We start from the raw sequence: 25,466 nt of genomic DNA, 5'->3' as shown, positions 1-25,466 counted from the left end.
CATACATCTTTTTTTTCTTTAGAACAAAATGAAAGAACTAGAACTTTTGTGTTCAATGAAGGAAGTCTCCTTTGATGGGAATGATCTTGAAAACATGGTCCTATCACTGAGGTTAGTGGTATTAATAACTATTAAGGCTATTATCACCTTGATGCTCAAAACACATTGTAAAGGTCTAGTCTCTTAATAGATATATTTTTTTATATTGTGAACTTACTAAATATTTTAGAATTGGAACTCATTTGGTAAATTGGAAGTTTTGGTTTTAACCTTCAAAAGTTAGCACAGGCATTTGAAACAGAAAAAGAAACCAGAAGTGGCCAGATTTTCTAACACTGTTCCTTGGATGAGGAAACAGGGAAGTAAGTTGATTAGGTTACTTTTGCTTAGTTTCCCCTGTGTCTTCTCTTATTCTTTGTAAACATTTTTTTTAATGGTTGTTTTTGGTAAGCTAGAGAACAACTCAATGCACATCAATCTTTCTTTATAGGGAGAAGTTCCTACAAGAAGTGAATTCTCTTATTCAGAAACCCTCACACCCACTGGCTAAAACAAAGACGTTAGTGAAGAGTTTAATGAACCGAGCCGAGCTTTTGCTGCATGTCACCATCGCGGCCCAGTCAGGCCTCACAAGAAGCATCTCTGGGACCCCTGCTGAAACACCAGGTACTGCTCAAAGATAGCCCCTAATTGGCTTCTGGTCCTACTCTGTTCATATAAGACACATCAGCTATATTTTGAAAAATTCACTCTTCGGTACTCCAAGAAAGGAAAACAAAAGGAAATTTTAACATATTTAGTTTTGCCTTATACTTTCTCTACAAAGCACTTGAGTGACAAAAGAAAAACAAAGAAATACTTGTATGTCATTAAATTCCTGTGGTCAACTTCTTGTTTCTTTTATATTATTTTACTTTTTGAGACTGAGTCTCGCTCTGTCGCCCAGGCTGGAGTGCAGTGGCGTAATCTCGGCTCACTGGAACCTCTGCCTCCCAGGTTCAAGCAATTCTGCTTCAGCCTCCTGAGTAGCTGGGACTACAGGTGCATGCTGCCATGCCTAGCTAATTTTTGTATTTTTAGTAGAGAGGGGGTTTCACTATGTTGGCTAGGTTGGTCTTGAACTGCTGACCTCAGGTGGTCCGCCCGCCTTGGGCTCCCAACATGCTAGGATTACAGGTGTGAGTCACTGCGCCCGGCCCTGTTTTCGTTTTCATACTAACATATATAATTAGATTTCATAGTATCATATACAATTAGTGAACATCATGAATCTTGTAACATCATTTTTCCCTCTTTACTTGAAGCTGAGTTTGCATTTCATCTTTAGTAATTATGTGGAACCTTGTGCTATGACTTCCTGGGAGTTAACTTTTTCTAGGTCACATTTTATTTATTTATTTATTTATTTATTTATTTATTTATTTTTTGAGATGGAGTCTCGCTCTGTTGCCTAGGCTGGAGTGCAGTGGCATAATCTCTGCTCACTGCAATCTCTGCCTCCCGGGTTCAAGCAGTTCTCCTGCCTCAGCTTCCCAGGTAGGTGGGATTACAGGCACTTACCACTATGCCCAGCTAATTTTTGTATTTTTAGTAGAGACAGGGTTTCGCTGTGTTGGCCAGGCTGGTCTTGAACTCCTGATCTCAGGTGATCCGCCCACCTCAGCCTCCCAAAGTGCTGGGATTACAGGTGTGAGCCACCATGCCCAGCCTAGGTCACATTTTAATTGTTAGCCTAAAAATGCATCTCTCAGGAAAATCATTGAGTCTTCTTACTTAAGACAGGATCTGTAACATGGCACAGCCCACAAGTATTCATTCTTAACCTAAGAGATAAAATTAAATAAACATGTTCTTAAATGGAAGCGTCCATGTTACATAGCCCCATTGCCCAGTGAGCAGTAGGGAGCAGGCAAACTTGTTTTCATCCCAGCTGGTCATCTAAGGCTCTTCTCACTTGGGATTTGAAGTCTAGGAGGACTCCCAAGGTCTTACTCTGTAATACAGGTTCTCCCTGAGAACTTCAGGGGAAGACACAGGTTTGGGAGAGAGACGTGTGCTGAGTGTGTGGTACAATCACATGCCAGGATGGTCTGCTATACACATAAGCCCTTGGTAAAGGTCTTGTATATAGACCTGACCACTTGGTAAGGCTGTTAGTACTGTCCCAGAGGCTCTTGACCTCAGAGATAACAGTATCTTCAAAAATTATATACTTTTTTAATATTTAAGCTGTCTAACCACTCTTAAGACAGATACAAAATGGTTTTCTCAGCTGGGCACAGTGGCTCATGCCTGTAATCCCAGAACTTTGGGAGGCCAAGGCAGGAGGATCGCTTAGACCAGGAGTTCAAGACCAGGCTTTGCCACATAGCAGGACCTGGTCTCTACAAAAAAACATGAAAATTAGCCACGCATGGTGGTGTGCACCTGTAATCCCAGCTACTTGGGAGGCTGAGTTGGGAGGATTGTTTGAGTCCAGGAGTACAAGGCTGCAGTAAGCCATGATTGTAGCACTGCACTTCAGCCTGGGCAACAAAGCAAGACCCTGTCTCTAAATAAATAAATAAGTGAAAATTTTAGAAAAATAAAACAAAATGGTTTTTTCCTGCACTTTCTCAACACCTTTTTTCTTAGCTAGTCTTGACGTATAGTTTTATCTTCTTTCCATTTAAGGGTTGTTTTATAAAACAACTATTTCCCTGGACAGGGTTAAGGAATATGTCTTATAGAAAGACCCATTCAGATTCCAACTCAAGTGTGATATTTATTCCTACCAACTATGATCAAAGCAGAGGTATCATCAAATGACAATAAATCAGCTAAATAAATCTGGGGTTAAAGCGGGGATAAAGGCCATCTCTGAAAAAAATGGATTTGGATGTATTTGAATTAAGAAATTTGGGCCAGGTGTGGTAGCTCACACCTGTAATCCTGGCACTTTGGGAGGCCAAGGTGGGCGGATCACTTGAAGTCAGGAGTTCGAGACTAGCCTGGCCAACATGATGAAACCCCATCTCTACTAAAAAAATACAAAAGTTACCTGGACGTGGTGGTGCACGCCTGTAATCGCTGCTACTTGGGAGGCTGAGGCAGGAGAATCACTTGAACCTGGGAGATGAAGGTTGCAGAAAGCCGAGATCACACCACTGCACTGCCTCCTGGGTGACAGAGTGAGACCCATCTCAAAAAAATAAGAAATTAAAAAATGTTAAAAAAGAAATTTGTGCTTTCTGGCAATTACTTGCTATGTCCTTCTTGCTTTTTAGAATGCTTAGGTTAAAGTGAACATTGATAGCTATGAAATTAAATGAATTTTTCAGCTTTTCTTTGGGAAACCAATTTAATAAAAAGATTTTAATTTTTTTAAGTTAAAATAATTTTTAACCTAATACTTAGGTTAAAAAATTGATGTAAAAACCATCAGTATGCTGTGCTAGCTAGATTGGTGGCTGAACTGTGATAGAAAGCAAAGATACACTTAAACTGTTGGGTAGCTCTGTGTTGCATTTGGCTGTTGTGCAGATAGCAGAAATGTCAGCCTTTTAATTCCTTTTTTTCCAGCTTGTAAATCAGCTTCTGAAACAAAAGTGATATCTCATGCTGTCAGGCAGCCTGTTTTTCTTCGCAGCATGTCAGCTCCTTCTGACCTGGAAATGATTGGTAATGAAGATTTGGAATTTACTAGAGCAAATCAGAGGTAAATGGCTAATGGCCAGGGTTGGGTTCCCACATGCAGCTGAATGCATTCATCAAAACAAGCTCCCTGAGTGTGTTTCTCGTCTTGCCAGTCTGTTCTATGTTCCCTGTAGGCGTCGCCACGTGACCAGCCACCGCAGCAGCTCCTTTACACTCCTGCAGTCGCTGGCCATTGAGGACAGCAGGGACAAGCCCACCTACAGTGTCCTGCTAGGGCAGCTGTTTGCTTTCATCGGCACCAACCCTGACCAAGCTGTACGTTATGTTTTGCAGGCTCCTGATGAATAGCACCTAACAGCATGAGGGGTCTTGGGGCAGTTAGCAGGAGTCAGGTGTCCTTCCTTCTTGTGCATTTCAGGTGTCCAGCAGCAGTTTTCTTTTGGCTGCACAGACAAGGTGGCGGCGGGGAAACACTCGCAAGCAGGCACTGGTGCACATGCGGGAATTGCTGACAGCTGCCGTGCGAGTCGGGGGAGTGACACATCTTGTGGGTCCAGTGACAATGGTCCTTCAGGGAGGACCCAGGTTAGTTGTTTCTGTTAGTTTATACTGTCCTTTCTAGAATGGTCAGAGCCATTCCAAAGATTATTCCTGGGGCCCAAACATAGGCATAGTATTTGCTAATGTTTTCCTCTAAAATATATATAAAAGTGGTACATGATCTTGCAAAAAACTCAACATATTAATAGAATGTAAAACTCTTGGTATTCACCATTTTCTCCTAAATTCCACTCTGTCCATTAAGAGCTCATTATAGCAACCATACATGCATAAGCAGCTGTATAATTCTTTTTGTACACATAAATGTGTTTATGTATAAATTTTTTCAACTTAATTCAGATTATATTATCCGTGCCTTTCTATAACCACGGTTGTTTTGCTCAGTATGTCTTAGATATCTCAGGTATCTGTTTTCATATCAGTACATATAGGTCTGGTCTGCTTTATCTTTTTTTTATTTGACATAGCATCTCACTCTGTCACCAAGGCTGAAGTACAGTGGCACAATCTCAGCTCATGGCAGCCTCCGCCTCCCGGGTTCAAGTGATTCTTGTGCTTCAACCTCCCAAGTAGCTAGGATTACAGGCACATGCCACCACACCTGGCTAATTTTTATATTTTTAGTAGAGATGGAGTTTCACCATATTGGCCAGACTGGTCTCAAACTCCCGAACTCAGATAATCTGCCTGCCTCGGCCTCTCAAAGTACTGTGATTACAGGCATGAGCCACTGTGCCCAGCCTTTTTTTTTTTTTTTTAACAGGTTCTCATTCTGTCACCCAGGCTGGCATGCAATGACGTGATCATGGCTCACTGCAGTCTTGACCTCCCCAGGCTCAAGCGATCCTCCCACTTCAGCCTCCCAAGTAGCTGGGACTATGGGCACGTACCATCATGCCCAGCTAGTGTATTTATTTTTTGTAGAGACGGGTTCTTGCCATGTTGCTGAGGCTGGTCTCAAATTTCTGGGCTCAAGGGATCCTCCTGTCTCAGCCTCCCAGACTGCTGGGATTAAAGGCATGGGCCACCATACCTGGCTGCTTTAAGATTTTTAAGAGGTCATAGATATACATTATATAGATGACCTTTTCTAAAAAATTTAACTCATCCTCTTCTGATGGACACATAGGTTCATTTGTCTTTATTTCTTTTGTTTTTGTTTTGTTTTTGCATTAACAACCTCGTTTTACCTATATTTTTGTATATTTCCATGATTGTTATTACTGAACCAATTTCTAAAAATGTAATCGTAGATACTAACTCTGAAGATGGTTTTATAACTCATTTGTGAGTTGTTCTATATGAGTTTCCTATTGGGCTTCAAAGATCTTCAAGTAGAAATAGAAAATGCATTTCTCTACAAGCCCTGGACTTGATCTGCTGGAGGTGAGGAATTCTGGCCAATAGGCAGAGAGGGTCCAGTGACTGGAGGAAAATGGGTTAATTAAGGCTGAAGTGAGTATCCTGAGAAATCTTGAGATCCTCCCACCTCAGCCTTCCAAGTAGCTGGGACTACAGGAGAGGTCAGACTATTCTTTGGAAACAAGTCCAAAATTTCAGTGGCTTAAAAGATAAAATTTTTTTGGGCACAGTGGCTCACACCTATAATCCCAGCACTTAAGGAGGCCAAGGCAGGAGGATCACTTGAGGCCAGGAGTTCAAGACCAGCCTGGGCAATATAGTGAGACCCTGTCTCTACAAAAAAGAAAAAATTAGCCGGAGTGGTGGGGCATGCCTGTGGTCCCAGCTACTGGGGAAGCTGAGGCAGGAAGATCGCTTGAGGCCAGGAGGTTGAGACTGCAGTAAGCTATGATCGCATCACCCTGTACTTCAGCCTGGGCAACAGAGCAAAACCTTATCACAAAAAAATAAAAAGAAGACAGAATTTTAGGTCTTGCTTCTGTTCGTGATGGGTTCATGCTGGCTCGTGGTAATCACAGAGGAGGAAACCACCACCTCGAGAGCTGCCAGGCTCCTTGTCAGAACTCTCGCTCATTGACCAGACTTGCCACTGTCCAGCCAACCACAGGGTGCCCAGAAAGAAACAGTGAAAAGCCCTCATGATTACCATAGCCTATTTCCAGAATTTAATTTCTCCATAAAACTGGCAACACTATTCCTTTTTCCCTCGATTATTGTCATTTGTCGGAAACTTGAAAAAAAATGTAGAAAATGCAAAAAAATAAAATGAAAATCACCTACAAGTACACCCTCTTAAGGTAACATCTGTTAACGCTTTAGTGTCTGTGTTCTAACCATAGATGGCTCCCGTAGTGTTCTTAGTGGTTCTGTAGCACTGCATTATATGCAGTGAAACTTTATATTATATGCTTGAAACTTTAACAAATTCCCTATTTTTGAACATTAGGTTAGTTTTGCTTGTTTGTTTTTGCTATTGTAAACAATACGATGTTGCATGTCTTTGTAGACAAATCCTGATAGTCTCAGTTCTAAACTAATATTAATTGGTATAGAATCAGCCCTATATTGTGTTTTTTTCATTGTGAAAGTTTTATTTTTTATCAACTAGGCTTTCATCATCTGCTAATAACTGAAGTGGGAACTCAAAAACAGACACTTAGCTAATCCATTTGAGCTTTAGTTGTCTCATTAATAAAACTGCCTTGGCTAGGCACAGTGGCTCAGGCCTGTAATCCCAGCACTTTGGGAGCCGAGGTGGGAGGATTACTTGAGCTCAGGAGTTTGAAACCAGCCTGGGCAACACGGTGAAACATCATCTCTACTAAAAGTAAAAAAAAATTAGCTGGATGTGGTGGTGTGCATCTGTGGTCCCAGCTACTTGGGAGGCAGAGGTGGGAGGATCACCTGAGCCCAAGAGATCAAGGCTGCAGTGAGCTGTGATTGTACCGCTGCACTCCAGCCCGGGTAACAGAGCAAGACCCTGTCTCTAAAAAAATAAAAAAGAAAAAGCACTTACAGTATTCAGTGCTACTTAGATTATTGTAGACATGTCTGAAATAACTGGTTTCATGATCAAATATGTTTGGAAAATGTTGAATGTCCTCTGCTTGTAGAGATGCCATTCACTTTACCCTTACTGAAGGCTCTGAAAAGTCTACAGTAGTCTGTTTTAATTTCCCTAACCCAGGATTTCGCAGACTTTTCTGGAGTGTGGACCACTGTTTTGGAGGCACTCCTAAAACTTCTGTCCAGCAGTCTTACATAGTTTGGGAAACACTGAGCTGGATGTTCTCCAAGATCCCTTCAGTTCTGGATTCATCCAGAAACTCTAGAGTTTCTCAAGAGGCCTCTCCTGCTCACATGGTCACAGCCACTGTTCTTGACGTGGTTCAGGAAGCCTGAGCTTTGGTTTCTCTTTCACAGAATTGAAGAACTCACATGTGGTGGGATGGTCGAGCAGGTCCAGGAAGCCTTTGGCGAGACCATGACCTCCGTTGTGTCTTTGTGTGCTCGTTACCCTATCGCTTGTGCAAATAGCATTGGACTCTTATGTACCATACCTTATACCAGGTAAGTACGGAAAGGCCTTTTGTTGTATGTAAGTTACACTGATGTATAGTCAATTAAGTGAAAGTATTTTTAATTTTAAAAATTGGATTTTTTGCTTTCATTATCCGGAACTAGCTATAGAAAACTTTTCTCCTGAAAGACACTTAAGGTTCCTGTGTAAATTTCTTATTATTGAGTTCCTACATGACTAAATGCAGCCATTAGGATTATATTACATTGTGAAGATACAGAGGTTCAAAGAAAAATAAAAGGTCCCTAGGAAATTACTTACATATTTGGCAGGAATATTTTGCATATGCACATTTATTTCCTCTTTTGGGTCACTTAGTTACTAATTTGAAGATGTCAAGCATTCGTTGAATCCCCTTAGGACAAAATATATGATTTTTTTACATCACTGCAACATTGAGTTGATTCCATCGATTTTTGCTTTGATATTGTAGATAAATAAATCAGAATTTGAAGTTCCTTGTTAATGAAGGGAATCATCATTATAAGAAAATCATTTTGTGTTTGATTGCACATGGCAGTATCCTAAGTTGTAGGGAAGGAACTACACCAGCATGTTTTATGCCCCTTTGAACCTCACGTAAGAGTTTCCTGAGTGTTGGTCAGTTACGTTTATCTAGTGTAATCCATGACCCTTTGTCAGGAGTGAAGAGAAGTGCCTGGTACGCAGTGGCCTTGTGCAGCTCATGGATCGACTGTGTAGCTTGAGCAGTCAGACCGAGTCCAGCTCCAGTGAGAAACAGACCAAGAAGCAGAAGGTGGCCACCATGGCCTGGGCCGCCTTCCAGGTGCTTGCCAACCGCTGTGTTGAGTGGGAAAAAGAGGAAGGTGAGATGCCGGACTCCTTTCTAGAGCTCACTGATTTCTTCTATTGGTGTGTTAGTTTATTAGGTTTTTTATGCTAAATGAGAGAGAGAAAGGCTCCGTTAAATGACATGATCAGATGGGTTAAATCAGTGGATGATTTCATGAGAGACTTTTCCTCAGTGTGGTTCTATGAAAACTTACAGCATTACGATGAGACTAAATATCCCCGTACCCTGAAGGAGTACAGTTATCCCAGGAGATTGAGAAGGTATTTTTTATTCTCTCCCTGTCAACACTGCTAACAGTTTCCAAATATATTTTTTAATTAAAAAAATTTATTAGACACAAGGTCTGTCACCCAGGCTAGGGTACAGTGGTACAATCATAGCTCACTGTAACCTCGACCTCCCTGACTCGAGTGATAAGCGATCCCCCAACCGCAGCCTCCCAAGTAGGACTACAGGTGCACACTACCATGCCCAGCTAATGTTTTTTTGTTGTTGTTGTTTGTTTTTAGAGTCAGGATCTTGCTATGTTGCCCAGGTTGGTCTCAAACTCCTGGCCTCAAGCAGTCCTTATGCCTTGGCGTTCAAAAAAACAAATACTTTTTGAAGTGGCTTTTCAGTTGCATTTTCAAGGTGATGTTTCCAAATTTTATTTTTAGTGACCAATCCAAATAAAAAGTAAACCTGGGCTAGGTGCAGTGACACATGCCTATAGTCCCAGCCACTCAGAAGGCTGAAGTGGGAAGAGTGCTTGAGCCAGGGAGGTCGAGGCTGCAGTGAGCTGTGATTGTGCCACTACACTCCCTGGGCAACAGAGCGAGACCCTGTTTCAAAAAAAAAAAAAGTAAATTTGAAGGATAAATTTCCCCATAAGATTCCAGGCCTGTGTATATAACTTGTTTATTTATCTGTTTATTTGTTCACGATGCATTTTAATGTCTTGAGAGTCTATTATATGCCAGGCAGAAGATAAATAAGGCATTATTCCTCCCTTTAAAAATATGGTCTGGCAGGGAACTAGACTAATAAGCAAATACTTATAGTGTAATCAGTGCCACAACTGAGGTGGATAGGAAGTGCAGTGGGAGTGTAGAGGTCCCAGAGACCAGCTGTGCTAGGGATCCAGCAAAGCTTCTCAGAGAAGGTGACATGGGAGTTACTCTTGAAGGATGGAGAAGACTTTCGAGCAGAACAAATAGTGTGTGTAGACTCAGGGATCTAAAAGAGCATGGAAAGTTCAGGAAACAACAAATACTTTTTCATAACTTCTACATGCTTCGGAGGTTCTGGAACTATGGTGAACATGGAAGAATCCAGAAAGGTCTTTTATTATGTTTGGCAAAGTATGAGTTAAAAAATCAAGATGTTTTCATCACCAGTGAAATAGTGATTCTTCACTATCAATCAAAGTATGGTCTTTGATTATATATGGATTAATCATATTCAGTTTTCATGAATAGTAATGTCTACTCCCAACATGGGGTTATTTTTAAAATAACTATTATCCTTTTTATGTATAGATATTATCTAATGAGGAGACACTATTAGATGGTTCATGAAACATTAAGCAAGATAAATGGACAGGGCTCGCCACCCCCGCAGGCTCACCATGGCACCCTTAGGTTTTCACCAAGTTCTTTTTTTCTTTAACTGTGAAGGTGGCTCCACAGAGGCTGTGCACTCAGGTCTGGCCCGGCAGGTGTCCAGCCTTCTCACCAACCATCTTGCCCGAGCCACAGAGTGCTGTGGCAACCAGGCTGCTGGGAATGATGCGCTCCAGGATGTCCTTAGTCTTCTCAATGATCTCTCAAGGTATGCAAGGTCCAGCCTGGAGCTCTGGGAGAAGCTGGCTTTCCTCTTGAACGATTGGGGTTTCTTTTGGTGGTGGTTGTCTTTTCAAAATAGCTAAATTACTAGGCCATTTTGACACACCCTTGCCTCAAAAAAAAAAAAATGGAGGATGAAGTGGTTGAAACATAGTATTTAGTTCTAAAGTTTAAGGATTATTTAGGTGAATAGCTAAATCATAAAATAATGTATTATCATTTGCTTTAATACCTTACTGACAGCAGCTGCTAACCTTTCCCATAGATGCAGTTGTATTCATTAACCAAAAATCTTACCCTCATTATAGCAAGATTAAAGAGTAATAAGTCAGGGCCTGTAATTAACTCACTTTCTCATGCTGTGTCGTTAAAAGAAGATATTCTGTGCTGGTTGTATACCCCCTGTGTGAGCCATGAGGCCCATAAAATATCCACGTATGACTGACTGCATGATATTTAGCTTTCTTGGAATGTAGCAGTTTTAGCTGTGGCAGATCCTAGAACACTGAAGGCTGTACAACACTGTGTGATAGCTTTGGTCTTGAGGCACTCATTAAGAAAGAATAAATAACATAAATTCCAAAGAGAACTATTTACAAGTTAATCTCTGTTTCCAGATCCAGTCATTCTCCCTAGCAATCATTTATTATAGAATGCTTCTCCCCTCTCCCATAACCTGGTTTACCAGGATCCAAGCCCCCATTCTATCTGTAACCTCAAGATGGTAGATAAGCTTCTGTAACTCTTGGAAAATTCAGTCTTCACTCTGAAGGCTCCTGTGTATACATGTTAAATAAATTTGTGTGTCTTTTTTCCTATTAAAAAAAATGAAAGAATAGATGACAAACTGAAAAGCTCTTAGTTTGAGTTTGTAAGTCTCAGTGCTCCATGAATCACTCTGAATTTAGGATTTCAAGTAAGCATCAGAGATCAGAAAATATTCAAAAATCTTTCTTTTTAAGTATTAGTGTTGTTTGGTTTCATCAAATTTTCCAAAATTCTTAATTCTTCACAGAAGCATAGTGCCAAATTCATGTCTTCCTCATGAAATCAAATTTCATTAGTTTGTTTCATTCAGAGAACTCTTGCTTCTGAATGTCTGTAGATCAACATTTCTAGCACTGTTTACCTTTTCTTCCTTTTTTCCCAGGAGCCACATAGGTAAAGCCATCCTGAGCCAGCCAGCTTGTGTGTCCAAACTCCTCTCCCTGCTGCTTGACCAACGCCCGTCTCCAAAGCTGGTCCTTATTATTCTCCAGCTGTGCCGGGCGGCGCTGCCTCTGATGAGCGTAGAAGACTGTGGAAACGTGGAGCTCCCACCCTGGAGCTACTCTGTCCCCTCCTTAAACAGTGAGCAGGAGGATCCCAGCGACCCAGCTTCCAAGATCGCCTCCTTACTCTTAGCAAAGCTGGCAGATTACGTGGTTCCAGGTGAGAAGCTCCTCAACAGGAGAGGAGCATGGCAGTGCAGCCTTTCTGGGCCCAGTCAGGTCCCCACTTGCATCTGTGCTTCCTGTGATGAAAGACTGAGTGACAGAGAAGGGAGTGGGGACAGAGGAATAGAGAAGGGGGAAGAGGGATTCCAAATCCCAAACCATTATTTTTCATTTTAGCAGAGCCGCCAAAACACCACTGCAGTTTTCCTGAACGAGCTTTGTTTTTTACTTAAAGGATGTCAGACAGTTCTTTCTCCAACCGCTTCTGAACCTGACACCACATTGACAAAAACCAGTCCCAAGAATTCCTTGAAAGGAGATAAAGATCCTGGAGAAGAGAGTGAGGCTGTGGATGGCAAGCTCTCGATATTTATCCACAAGCGGGAAGACCAGTCATCCCATGAAGTCCTTCAGCCGTTGCTAAGGTGACCGTAATGATTGTGATAGCTACACGTCCTCAAGCACCACCCATGTCACAGGCACTGTGCTAAGTAAGCCCTGTACATGTATCGACTGCCTCGGCGCTCTTTACACCCCTTTCAGGTAGACACTGTCACTGTGATTCCTGTGGTGACACAGAAAGAAACTGAGGCAGAACTGAACTGCAGATGTAGTCCTCTCTGACCACAAAACCCAAGCTCTGAACCACAACTTGGTGCTGTCTCTCTAAACACAGCTGAGAGCTAAAGCCATGTGGACAATGTATTATTGTCTATGGGAAGTCTCCAGTGTAGCTTGGGCTTTGAGGAGGAATAATGCAGTTTGATTTTTAGTTATTGGCATCCTTCAGCTGTCGGTAAATTTAGGTAAACTCCAACTCATTGACTGTGATTTGGAGAAACAAGAGACACTTTTTTAAAATTTTAATTGGTTGAAGTATGAAATGGTATGATTACTCAAGCAGGAAGTAAAAATATAATCATTGCCCAAATACTACAAACCTGCAGGGCTTTGTTAGTGGGATCCAGGGCAACAGGAAGGCTTGCCACATAGCACAAGGGAATTCAGAGCAGGTATTTATGTCTCAGATGGAAGAGGCCTCTCTTTACTTAAATGCTCTGACGATGTTGTCATCCTCATAATTGAATCTGCTGTCTGCCATTATGGCAACTGAAAATATTAATGGGACCATGGTATAAACTAAGCAGGATTATGGCAGGTCAGGGCTTACATGAGGAAATCTCCAGGAAACTTTCCTGGACATTGCAATGCATCATAGTACAAATTTGGTGAAAAATTTTTTTTGGAGAACCAAGTTCAGGAGGCAGGGGAAGCTGAACTGTTAGAAAGGAAGATCCAGTCATTTGCCAAGGGATCACATTTATGGTGTCGTTAAAGTTCCCTCTCCTTGGGGTTTAGATGATGTCCTCAGGCCCTGCCTTTGTTCTGGGTTCATGTCAGTTTTTCATTTTGTGCATTATTTTCATCTGGATTTCTAGATTTACTTACAACTCTAAAAACGCTGTTGTTTTGGGCCCTAAAGTGCTATAATTAAGCAGTAATAAATGATTTCCTTTTTGAAAAATTGAGTCTTACTGTGGATTTTAAAAGCTAGTGTTAGAGGGCCAGGCATGGTGGCTCATGCCTATAATCCTAGTGCTTTAGGAGTCCAAGGCAGGAGGATGGCTTGAGCCCAGGAGCTCGAGACCAGCCTGGGCAACATAGCGAGATCCTGTCTCTTCAAAATATACAAAAATTAGCCAAACATAGTGGCGTCAACCTGTGGTCCCAGCCATTTGGGAGACTAAGGTGGGAGAATCACCTGAACCTAGGGAGGTCGAGGCTGCAGTGAGCTGTGATCACGCCACTGCACTCCAGCCTGGGTGACAGAGCAATACCCTGTCTCAAAAAAGAAAAAAAAAAGCTCATGTTAGTGTATAATGGGGCCTCACCATGACTGGGTGGCCCCATGACATGCAGCCCACTTTTGGCAGTGCCTGTAAGGTGTGCTCTGCTCTCTGCCTGCCTTTTTTTAGTAGTTCAGAAGGACGACCTTTCCGACTTGGTACTGGCGCCAACATGGAGAAAGTTGTGAAGATGGATCGAGACATGACCAAGGTAACCTCATGAGGTTAAACCGATTAAACCCGAAATTGTAGAGTATTTGTCATGCTTTAGATTTTCAGAACAAATTAAGAAAAGAAAAATTAGTTCAAGTTCCAACGAAGAGGCAACGTGAGAAATTGAAGTCAGTGCCTTAATTGAGGCCATTTTAGTCAAAATCAGTTTGTCAAAATCAGAACTTCTAGTTTTGACCTAGAAATTTTTTGTTAGCTCTTTTAAGAAAGTTTAATAGTTTAAAGTTGAAAATAGTTTAATAGCCTAAAAATAGTTTGAGATAGGTGAAATAGTTGAAAATAGGTGAAAGGTTGCTAAGAAAATAACAGATAATAAGAATTACAAATACCTTATTAAAAATATAAAAATATGCCCAGGCTCACACATAATCAAAGGAAAGGAATAAAGACAATAGTAATACTTCATTTTCCATCTGTCAGACAAGTAAAGTCAAGAAAAATTAATAATAGCCTTTATTATCAAGGTGAGGGTAAATAAAGTCTCAAGTGTCCAGGGAGAAACACAGGGTGTTCTTCACAGTTTTGTTTGAAAAAACAAAATAGGCCAGGCGCTTTGGCTCACACCTGTAATCCCAGCACTTTGAGACACCAAGGCAGGTGGACCACCTGAGGTCAGGAGTTCAAGACCAGGCTAGCCAACATGGCAAAACCCTGTCTCTACTAAAAAATACAAAAATTAGCCAGGTGTGGTGGCAGGCACCTGTAATTCCAGCTACTTGGGAGGCTGAGGCAGGAGAATCGCTTGAACCCGGGAGGCGGAGGTTGCAGTGAGCCAAGATCACACCATTGCACTCTAGCCTGGGCGACAGAGCAAAACTCAGCCTCAAACAAAACAAAAACAAAAAATAGGATCCACGTACTCATAAACAGGGGATTGGTTAAGAAATTATTACAGTCATATAATGAAATGCTGTGCAACTATAAAAAACAATGAGATAGATCTCCATGTATTGATATGGAAGAGTCTCTGTGATATACTGATAACTGATAAAAGCAAAATGAAAAGCAGCCTGCATGTCGGGGCCCTCTGATACGTATGCCAGAATTTGCACGGAAGTGATCTAGATGACTAACCATTATCTCAGCCTGAATGAGGTCTGGGATGTCTATGGAAATTTTACTCTCTACATATAATATTTTATGTTTGAATTTAAAAAAAATGAGCGTGGATGGCTTTGGTAATTGAGGGGAAATAGACTTGAAAAATACAGTGCTGGGAAGAATGAAATGAATCTTCTCAGCGTCTTCAACCTCACCCCTAGGGTGGCTGTTGTGAAGTGATTACAGAAGAGGCTGCAGCCGCCCTGCGGAAAGCCACCAAGTGGGCACAGTCGGGCCTCATCGTCAGCATTGGGCCACCTGTAGAGTCTATCAACCCAGAGGCTGTGAGTGGACTATCCACAGGTGACAAAAAGAAAACCGCCCAAACTTCCATTTGCCGAGAGAGGAACTCGGAGCTTGCGAGGTAAACCTTCCACAGGTAGAAGCTATCCACACTCATCTCAGGTTTACTTTGTAATGGGTTTGTTTTTCGTATTTTAATTTTCTACCATCCTCTTACCTCTTGGAAATGAGGCCTCCATCTGCTGTAGTAGTTGCACTCAAGGTGCAGCCTGGAGTACTTCAGAGAGTAATGACTATCCAGGTAGATCTGAGGTTGTCATGAAAGAATAGAGGGATGCTCCTGGCTGAGGGGACATTTATAGCCAGAGGATTCTTTTGAGTAGTTTTAAAAAACTCTGGTCTTGTTACCTTTATTTCTTGCAAATGGTACATCTCCACTGCGCCAACTGAACACACACACACGCTTCTTTCTAGGAGCAGAAGCAGCAGTTAAGTGTTACCTCTGTGAAGTTGGTTCGAGGTGTTTTGTGCTTGAAAGCCAGGAATAGTTGCAATGCAGTGTCTTTCCCTGATCCTCATGGCTTATAAATAAAGTTCGAGGTCCATTGTTTGAGGCAGTTCTTCAGATACCACAAGGAATATGACACAGTGATTTCTTCCTAATGATAATGCAGCTTCTTGTTTTCTCAGTCAGTGGAATCCACTTTTTCTTATGTAAATAGAAAAGGTTTCTCTCTGATGGTAACCCTGAAAGCCACTTCCCTGCTGTCTTAATCATCACTGGGCACTGACACTTTTTCCTGTTGACACTTGCAGGACTGATCCCGTGCGTCCCTTCATCAGTGGGCACGTGGCAAACAGCATGGCTGCAGAAGTGATCGCCTTGCTACATAGCTTGCTCATGGCACCCGAATCAAATGCTGCTCAAATATGGACCACAACAGCAGAGAAGGTTAGCACAGTGTTGCTACTCAACTGAGAAAGTAAGAAGTAAGCTAATTAGAGTTAGAATCATACCCAGCAAGGGACATTTTAGTCCATATTCGTCAGATATACCTGTTAACTGACTTTCCCCTGGAATTTGCCTTGCTGTAGTAGTTTCAACTCTGTTAACCTATATCTCCTGTCACTGCCAGTTCTCATTTTGCAGAAGATAGGACAGTATTCCCCGGGAAAGAGTGACAGGCCTTGTTTCTCTTCTTGCTTATGTTAGATTGGTACTGACATTAGGAGATCATGCAGCACTGGTTTATTGGATTTAAGCGTACTCGCTAAGTCCAAGGAGGCCTCTGTGTGATTTACACTACCTGAGTGCCCTATTAGTAAGTGATTCATCATTACAAACAGTATCCCAGTTGCCTGAAACTACAGATCTGTAATCAATTCCCGCTTTCCACAGCTACTCTTCAAGTGAACCCCTTATGACATGTCCTGAAGGTAATTGAGTGTTGACAAGTGGACAGTATGCTGGGATGGTTTTCCTTCAGATAAATGATTGTTTCATTTTACAGGTTTTAGTGACATGATGTTTTATTCTCCCAGTTGTGTATTTCCAGTTTTGTCCAGTTACATAGACAAATATGGGCAAATGTCATTGGCCATACCTGATAGCTTTTTGGTCCCTCACATGTCCAGAGTTCCTTCAATACATGGGACCCAGGCCCTGTTGTAGACACTTTGTCACCCTTGGCATCAAAACAACCAAAGCTTTAACTCCTAGTGCACGGGCTGCTTTTATATTTAGGTTCTGTCTCGAGCACTGATGTACATTCCACAATTGGGGAAATACGCAGAAAGCATTCTGGAAAATGGCAGCAGCAGTGGCAGGAAACTTGCCAAACTTCAGAGAATTGCCCGCCAGGCTGTTGCTGCACTGTGTGCACTTGGAGGCTTCAAAGAGACAATCAAGATAGGATCCGAGGTTCAGGTACCAACCACCATTTTCCCCAAATCATTGCTTCTCCCATATATATAAGCATCCATTGGTTAGCTGATCATCTGTAAGACAAGTATTATCCAACCAGCTGGACAAAAAAACCTGTTTCTTCAAGTTAAATAAGGAATCTGAGAAACTCTTGAATTCAAATCCACACTGTGCCGCACATCATTCAGATATTAATGCAATGCTATCTTAGGTTAACTGCAATACTTGTGTCCTGTACTGTGGTCAGTATCAGTCTTAGAATTGATGATGGACTTAGAATGGAAGGAAAAGAGTATCTTCCTGCAAAAATTTATTTACCGTTAAACAGCAGTAACAAGTTTTTTGTTTGCTTTGAGACAGAGTCTTGTTCTATTCCCCAGGCTGGAGTGCAGTGGTGCAATCTCAGCTCGCTGCAACCTCTGCCTCCCAGGTTCAAATGATTCTCCTGCCTCAGCCTCCCAAGTAGCTGGGATTACAGGCACCCACCACCTTGCCCGGCTAGTTTTTGTATTTTTAAGAGATGGGGTTTCACCATGCTGGCCAGGCTGGTCTCGAACTCCTGACTTCAAGTGATCCGCCTGCCTCAACCTCCCAAAGTGCTGGGATTACAGGCATGAGCCACCGCACCTGGCCTAGCAGTAATGAGTTTCTGTTTGAGAGGACAGCACATTGTGATCACCTTGCAGTTAGGTTTTAGGGCCTATAATAAGTCATGTCTAGGGATTGGTATCTGCTACGCTGGTAGTATAAACTACTGTAACGCCAACAATGGCAACTATAAATTTACTCTTTCCTCTTGTGTCATAACACAGCTGCCCACACATCAGAGCTGGTTGGTAGTGCTAATCTATCTCTGTCTCCAGGTTTTAGGTAGAGGAATCTCAGGAAGCATTGGAGTAGTGGCTTCTATCAATGAACAGGAAGGTATAGCTACAGTCAGATTCTCACCCATAGACTGTAGAAAGACTTCGCAAGCGTCAGACACATTGACTATTCCATTGTCTAGACTTTGTGTTCCAAGATCAGAGGTAAGGTGATTTTTAAATGCTTCGTAAAATATCTGCCAATGGTAACTGTACTGTAATGAGTCTATGCACATGCTCAGTGCAGAAGCACAAATGCTTGGTTGTCTTAAATTGTACTTGCGATGTATGTTTATATATTGGTTATAGTTATTTAATGGTAATGCTTATGTGAAAATTTTCATCTAGATGACCAAATTCATTTCTTTGTTCGTTAGGGCTATTCTACAGTATATTTTTAATTGTTTTGATGTGTTTTGCAGTTTTCTGTATGGTGATTTTATTTTTTTAACTGAAAATTTAAGAACTCCAGATAATAATAACACCCTCATTTCTTATAAACTAACTACTTGAATTTAACTTTTTGCCATGCCCCCCACCGCCATCAGGCATTGCCTCTTCATAAACTGTCCATTACTGAGAAGGTAGTACAGGCAGTCCAGTCCATGTTGCTTCCTCAGGAGGGAAGTCTCTCTATTCACACCTCACTTCCTGCAACAGGAGATGGGTCAGCTCCTGTGATGGCAGTCGTTCGGCTCCTTGCTGAAATAAGGACAAGGTGAGTACCCTTCCCATGTTGCTTGATGTGCTGACGTGGTGCAAGCTGACAGAAGAAGGGATCCTTGGTGGGCCCCACCACTCCCAACTTAATGAGTCCACAGCTTGAAGCTCACACTAAACTGAGCAACAGTAACCATTCTTTTACAGTTTTTTCCAGAGTTCATTGCATTCCTTAATTTCTGCAATTTTTGTTGCATTCCCCCATGTCTACACTTCAAAATAAAGTTTAGCTGTTCACCTAAGAAAATAAACATACAAATGAAATGTGATGTATGAAACACATATATAAGGCCCCACTGATTTGCTTTGTTAAATAGAACTTTGTTCCAACACAGGAATAACTCTACTACCTTGAGGCAGGAGAATAGCTTGAACCCAGGAGGTGGAGGTTGCAGTGAGCTGAGAGTGCGCCACTGCACTCCAGACTGGGCAACAAGAGCAAAACTGCTTCTCAAATAAATAATTAAATAAATAAAATGATTCAGGCCACATTAATATATATCTGGCCTATCACTTTCCAAACTGAAGATGGGAAACCTAGGATATGCACACAGGGGTTGGTGTTGGTCTTTTCCTGCAAATACATTTATTTAGCATTAAATAGCAATAACAAGTGTCTCTTTTTGACAGTGGAACTTCTTTTATTTTTTTTTTTTCGACACAGAGTCTCCCTGTGTCACCCAGGTTGGAGTGCAGTGGCATGATCTCGGCTCACTGCAACTTCTGCCTCCCTAGTTCAAGCGATTCTCCTGCCTCAGCCTCCTGAGTAGCTGGAATTACAGGCGGGTGCCACCACCCCTGGCTAATTTTTATATTTTTAGTAGGGATGGGGTTTCGCCATGTTGACCAGGCTGGTCTCAAACTCCTGACCTCTGGTGATCCACCTGCGTTGGCCTCCCAAATTGCTGGGATTACAGGCGTGAGCCACGTGCCTGGCCAACAATGGAACTTCTTAGAAACTTCTAGTATGTATTTTGCATCAGGTGAGAGCGATCACCATACAGATTTTCCCAGTTTTTGAATCCCTCTTGCTTCCCTAGGGCACATTTAGGAGAAGCTTTTAAGAGACAGTGCTGATTTCTCACCCAGCACTTTGTGTCTCCATTTAGTGGCGATGGCAACCATTTTTCTCTTTTCCAATTCTTCATGCAGTGTCAGCAGTTACTGTGTGGCAAAAGAGAAGTTATTTATATATTTCCAAGGCAGTCCAGCTCAGAAAAAAAGCAAGAAGAGTGGGGAGTTTGAACCTTGTAAACTGGGGGACAAAATTGATTGAAATGTTTTTCACAGTTGACTTTTTTAGACAATGAACACTGATGACTTTGAAATATTGTAAATCTTTTAACATTAAGAGCATGCCTGGTCATGGCCCAGCTTTTAGAAGACAGCTTATTTTGTGAAGAATTCATACAACAATGTCCAGCAGCTGTTGAAGTTCTTAACCTGGTAGCCCAGGAATGCAGTGCTGGTAAGTACCTGAACTTTCTTTACCACCCTGTTTTATTGAATTTTCTCAGCACTTTTGCAATTTGATAATGGCATGTTAAGTGTTTTCATACACACACGTCAAAACAGCTGAGCTGTAAGGACAACACCTGTCACAACTCACATGCATCACAGACCTAGAAATGTAAATAAAATGCTTTAATCTATACCAGTTAGGAAATCAGCATTTTTCAATTTAGCTTTAAGACCATGTCAGAGTGTTTTCTTTTCTTCATTCCTATTGATTTGTTGCCTTTATTTACCTATTAGAGCTATAATATTTAGGAGCTGTCCTTAGGCCTGGCGTGTACATTTTGACTGTTGTCATTGGCTACACTTGAATTCCCAGTCAAGAGTTTGCACTAACATCCATCCTGGCATGTGTGTGTGTGTCTGTGTGTGTATGGAAAAGTCCAAACAAATAGCAAAATTGAGAGACTAGTATAATGAACCTTCAGGATTCCATTATCCAGTGTCAACAGTTGTCAACTCATAACTGATCCTATTTTATCTGTGCTGCAACCCCTGGAATTATTTTTAATCCTAGATATTATTTTATTCATAAATATTTTAGCATATGTCTCTGAAAAATAAAGAATCTTAAATAACTACCATACCATTATCACCTACCTACATTATTAACAGTAATTTTAAAATATTATTAAGTATCTAAGCTGGGCATGGCAGCACGTGCCTGTAATCCCAGCTACTTGGGAAGCTGAGGCAGGAGGATTGCTTGAGCCCAGGAGTTTGAGTGCAGCCTGGGCAACATCGTGAGACCCTGTCTCTAAAAATATGTGTATATACATATCTAGTCAGTGTTTAACTTCCTAATTTTCCCATAACGATCATTCTTGTTTTTACATTTATTTATTTGAATGGGGATCCAAATAAAGTTTACAAATTGTTACTTTGTTGCTGTGTCTTTTTAATCTATCTTAAAATATAGATTCCTCTTAGTCTTTGCTTTTTTTGTTTTGTTTTGTTTTTTTCTGCCTTACAATTTGTTTGTGGAAGGTTTCCTAGTCTGAATTTTGATGACTGTATCCCTGTGGTGTCATTTACTATGTTCATTTACCCTTCTGTTTCCTGTAAATTGGTAGTTGGCCTGGTTAAATGAAAATTTACCCTTTGTCCCCAAGGATATAACTGGACCCTAAGTGAAATTGTTCACAATTCAATTAGCATTCCTTCAATGCTCTAATGCTAACATTTTCACAAACTTCATGTTAGAAATGGACAGCTTTAAACTCCGTTAGTGTTTGTAGGTTCATCCTCTTTTTTTTTTTTTTGGTCATTTAAAAAATCTGTATTACTTTTTCTCATGCCATTTATTTTGTCAGTAACTCTCTAATATCTTTTCTGTTTGTAATTTTTGTTACTCCTTCACATTGTGGTCATTTCTGTTGTTTTCTTTTTATTTTTAAATTTGTCTATATCTGTTTTACTTCTCACATCTCTTTCTTTTGATAAGGGTAGTGCCTTGGATTCAGCAGAAGCTCCAGCTGGGAGATCCAGGAACCATTAATAAACCTCAGAGAGATCCTAAGAATAGAGAACAAGAACAGAAGCAAGGGGTGTGCTAGGCTTCAAGGGTGAAATTACTTGTGACTTCGTTTTGTACTCTTAGTAGGTCCTTAGTTCACTGCCTCTGACTTTTTTTATATTGTTGGCTTAGATTGCATTCAAAGACATATTTTGACTGATTATAGCAGCATATAACATGCTGAATTAATCATTTGATTTTCTATGGTACTGTTTCTGGGTATCCTCTTTTATATATTTTATAGAATAAAGAGGTCTTAATTGTGAAATTTACATTGATACTGAATGCACAGGGTAGGATTTGTAATAATTTAGAGCAGTGGTCTCACGTGGTTTTGATCATAGTCCACCTAACCTGTTTTTCCTAGCGGAAAACCACTTTGCGGTAACAAAGAGTTGCAAAGAAATGTGTGGGAAGTGCTTGTTAATTACTATAAAAAAGACTATGAGCTTATGCACATTGATTTGTATTCTAAATAGTATCCTATGTAAAGTTGAAGAAGCCTTGGGCCAGGCGCGGTGGTTCACGCCTGTAATCCCAGCGCTTTGGGAGGCCGAGGCGGGTGGATCACGAGGTCAGGAGATCGAGACCATCCTGGCTAACACGGTGAAACCCCATCTCCACTAAAAATACAAAAAATTAGCCAGGCGTGGTGGTGGGCGCCTGTAGTCCCAGCTACTCGGGAGACTGAGGCAGGAGAATGGCATGAACCTGGGAGGCAGAGCTTGCAGTGAGCCGAGATCCCGCCACTGCACTCCAGCCTGGGTGACAGAGCAAGACTCCATTTAAAAAAAAAAAAAAAAAAAAAAAAAAGAATCCTTAATAACTCACTTATTAGGTTACCAGAAATGGTTCTGACATTTAAAGTAAATAGCAAAGTTTACTGACTCCAGTATCAGTGATAAAAACCAGAGGGAAAAACCTACATTCTGGGTTACTTTGCAGAACAGTGGTAGATTCTTAGGCCTACAAGGGAAGCATAGACTACACTCAGGAGAAAAACTGTTTAATAAACAAGATTCAAGGTGAGGGGTAGGTAGAGGAGAGAGAGTTACTTGATTTCATTTTTTAAAGTATTAAAATTTTTATTTTATATATGAAAATGTCATGAAATTTATCAGCGATAATGTATTGATACTCAAATTTTTAAAATTTTTAAATTTTAAAATATTTTAATCAACTTCCATTATTTTTCCTCTTCTGGGATGAATTAAGTGGCAAACTTGGCCATTCTAATATTTATTCACTGATAGCTAAATTTTATAGCATCTCTATCTAAAGAAGACAGTACCAGATTCCATTTGGTCTGGGGAGATAGCACTACAAAACTTTTTTCCTTGAAAAAATATTCCTGAAGGACGGGTGTGGTGGCTCACGCCTGTAATCCCAGCACTTTAGGAGGCCGAGGCGGGCAGTTCGAGAATAGCCTGGCCAACATGGTGAAGCCCTGTCTCTGCTAAGAATACACAAATTAGCCAGGCGTGGTGGGGTGTTCCTGTAATCCCAGCTACTCGGGAGGCTGAGGCACGAGAATCGCTTGAACCCGGGAGTTGGAGATTGCCATGAGCCGAGATCGTGCCACTGCACTCCAGCCTGGGCGACAGAGGAAGACTCTGTCTAAAAGAAAGAAAGAAAGAGAAAGAGAGAGAAAGAAAGAAAGAAAAAAATATTCCTGAGACATTAACTAGATCCCTTGGTTGAAATAACAGAGGAAGCAGATTTTTGAGCCTGAAGAAAAGGCACATAGAAACCAAAAAAGTTCTCAACATTATTTTACCCCCTTGCAGAAGCTAGAATCTCCCAGTTTCAGCTGTTTCCTCTTCTCCCAGCTTCCTAATGTACTTATTCCCTGAGCCAGATATTCTCCAACTTTGGAAGTTCCTCGGAACTCCCAGGAAGCATGATTACAAAGTCAGAATTTTAAGTAGAGAGTGGTCCCAGACGGCAGGCTACAGGGACCATCAGACCTCACTGGAAGAAACAGGGCTCCAAGTTTTGCCCTGACCCTCCTTTACCTACCCTTCTCCTGAGCTTTCCTGGATTCTACACTGAGCAATTCCTCTGCTGAGATCCAGGCTTAGCAGCTACTTCTTTAAAATATCCCCCTCCCCAGCCTCATGAATGCACCAAATTGATAACCAAAGTCATTCCTTACTCTAGAATCAGCTCTCCTTCCCGATTTCCCTGCTTTACTTAATATTCAGACTAATTTTGTTTTTGTTTTTGTTTTTGTTTTTTGAGACAGGGTTTTGCTTTGTCGCCCGGGCTGGAGTGCAGTGTTGCAATCAAGGCTCACTGCAGCCACAACCTGGGCTCAGGCAATCCTCTTGCTTCATCCTCCTAAGTAGCTGGGACCACAGGTACACACCACCATGCCCGGCTAATTTTTTTGTTTTGTTTTTTAAAGGCAGTCTCACTCTGTTGCCCAGGTTGGAGTACAGTGGCACGATCTTAGCTCACTACAACCTCTGCCTCCCAGGTTCAGGTGATTCTCCTGCCTCAGCCTACTGAGTAGCTGGGATTACAGGTACCCGCCACCACACCTGGATAATTTTTGTATTTTTAGTAGAGATGGGGTTTTACCATGTTGGACAGACTGTTCCCAAACTCCTGACCTCAAGCGATCTGCCCAGACCTCAAGTGATCTGTCCAGACCTCAAGTGATCAGCCTGCCAAAGTGCTGGGATTACAGGTGCGAGCCACTGCACCCAGCGTAATTTTTTTAATTATTAGAAAAATGAGGGCCAGGCGCTGTGGCTCACACCTGTAATTTCAGCACTTTGGGAGGCCGAGGTGGGTGGATTACCTGAGGTCATGGGTTCCAGACCAGCCTGTACAACGTGGTGAAACCCTGTCTCTACTAAAAATACAAAAATTAGGCCGGGCGCGGGAGCTCAAACTTGTAATCCCAGCACTTTGGGAGGCCAAGGTGGTGGATCACAAGGTCAGGAGTTCGAGACCGCCTGGCCAAGATGGTGAAACCCCATCTCTACTGAAAATACAGAAATTAGCCAGGTGTGGTGGTGCACGCCTATAGTCCCAGCTACTCAGGAGGTTGAGGCAGAAGAATCACTTGAACCCGGGAGGCAGAGGTTGCAGTGAGCCGAGATCACACCACTGCACTCCAGCCTGGGTGACACAGTGAGACTACGTCTCAAAAAAAAAGAAAAAAAAAAATTAGCCGGGCATGGGGGTGAGTGCCTGTAATGCCAGCTACTCAGGAGGCTGAGGCAGAAGAATCGCTTGAACCCAGGAGGCAGAGGTTGTAGTGAGCTGAGATCATGCCATTGCACTCCAGCCTGGTCGAGAGAGCGAGACTCCATCTCAAAAAAAAAAAAAAAAAAGAAAAGAAAAGAAAAAGAAAAACGAGATGGGGTCTCCCTATGTTGCCTCTGGGCTCAAGTGATCTTCCCTCCTTAGCCTCCCAAAGTGCTAGGATTACAGGCGTGAGATACCGTGCCAGGTTAGTTTTGATGCCCAGATACTGAGTCAAGTATAATGCCTCTTCTTTGTCCCTTCACATCCAATCACTTGCCATATCCAGTTCTTCCTTTAAAATACTCCTGAGGCTGGGCACAGTGGCTCACACCTGTAATCCCAGCACTTTGGGAGGCCAAGGCGGGTGGAATGCTTGAGCCCAAAAGTTTTGAGACCAGCCTGGGCAAAATGGGAGAAACTCTGTATCTACAAAAAAGCCAGGCATGGTGATGGATACTTGTAGTCCCAGCCACTCG

The 25,466-nt window shown here is 41.8% G+C and overlaps 1 protein-coding gene across 1 annotated transcript in view; it reads left to right on the top strand.

Annotated features, from left to right (window-relative positions):
• Positions 1-25,466, top strand: part of HECTD4 (HECT domain containing E3 ubiquitin protein ligase 4) — a 159,789-nt gene that overhangs the window by 70,247 nt on the left and 64,076 nt on the right. Inside the window, 17 exon segments of the mRNA XM_011997903.1 lie at positions 23-111; positions 491-666; positions 3,562-3,697; positions 3,810-3,951; positions 4,055-4,221; positions 7,543-7,689; positions 8,342-8,526; positions 10,169-10,322; positions 11,487-11,767; positions 12,008-12,197; positions 13,749-13,830; positions 15,113-15,315; positions 16,011-16,146; positions 16,939-17,121; positions 17,982-18,146; positions 18,530-18,699; positions 20,054-20,169. Of these exon segments, the coding sequence (XP_011853293.1) occupies positions 23-111; positions 491-666; positions 3,562-3,697; positions 3,810-3,951; positions 4,055-4,221; positions 7,543-7,689; positions 8,342-8,526; positions 10,169-10,322; positions 11,487-11,767; positions 12,008-12,197; positions 13,749-13,830; positions 15,113-15,315; positions 16,011-16,146; positions 16,939-17,121; positions 17,982-18,146; positions 18,530-18,699; positions 20,054-20,169 (2,722 nt within the window).

This window comes from Mandrillus leucophaeus, unplaced genomic scaffold (genome assembly GCF_000951045.1).
Source record: "Mandrillus leucophaeus isolate KB7577 unplaced genomic scaffold, Mleu.le_1.0 Scaffold55, whole genome shotgun sequence".
NCBI classification, from domain to species: Eukaryota; Metazoa; Chordata; class Mammalia; order Primates; family Cercopithecidae; genus Mandrillus; species Mandrillus leucophaeus.
Note: the sequence above shows the minus strand (reverse complement) of the source record. Positions and strands in the feature narration are given on the sequence as shown.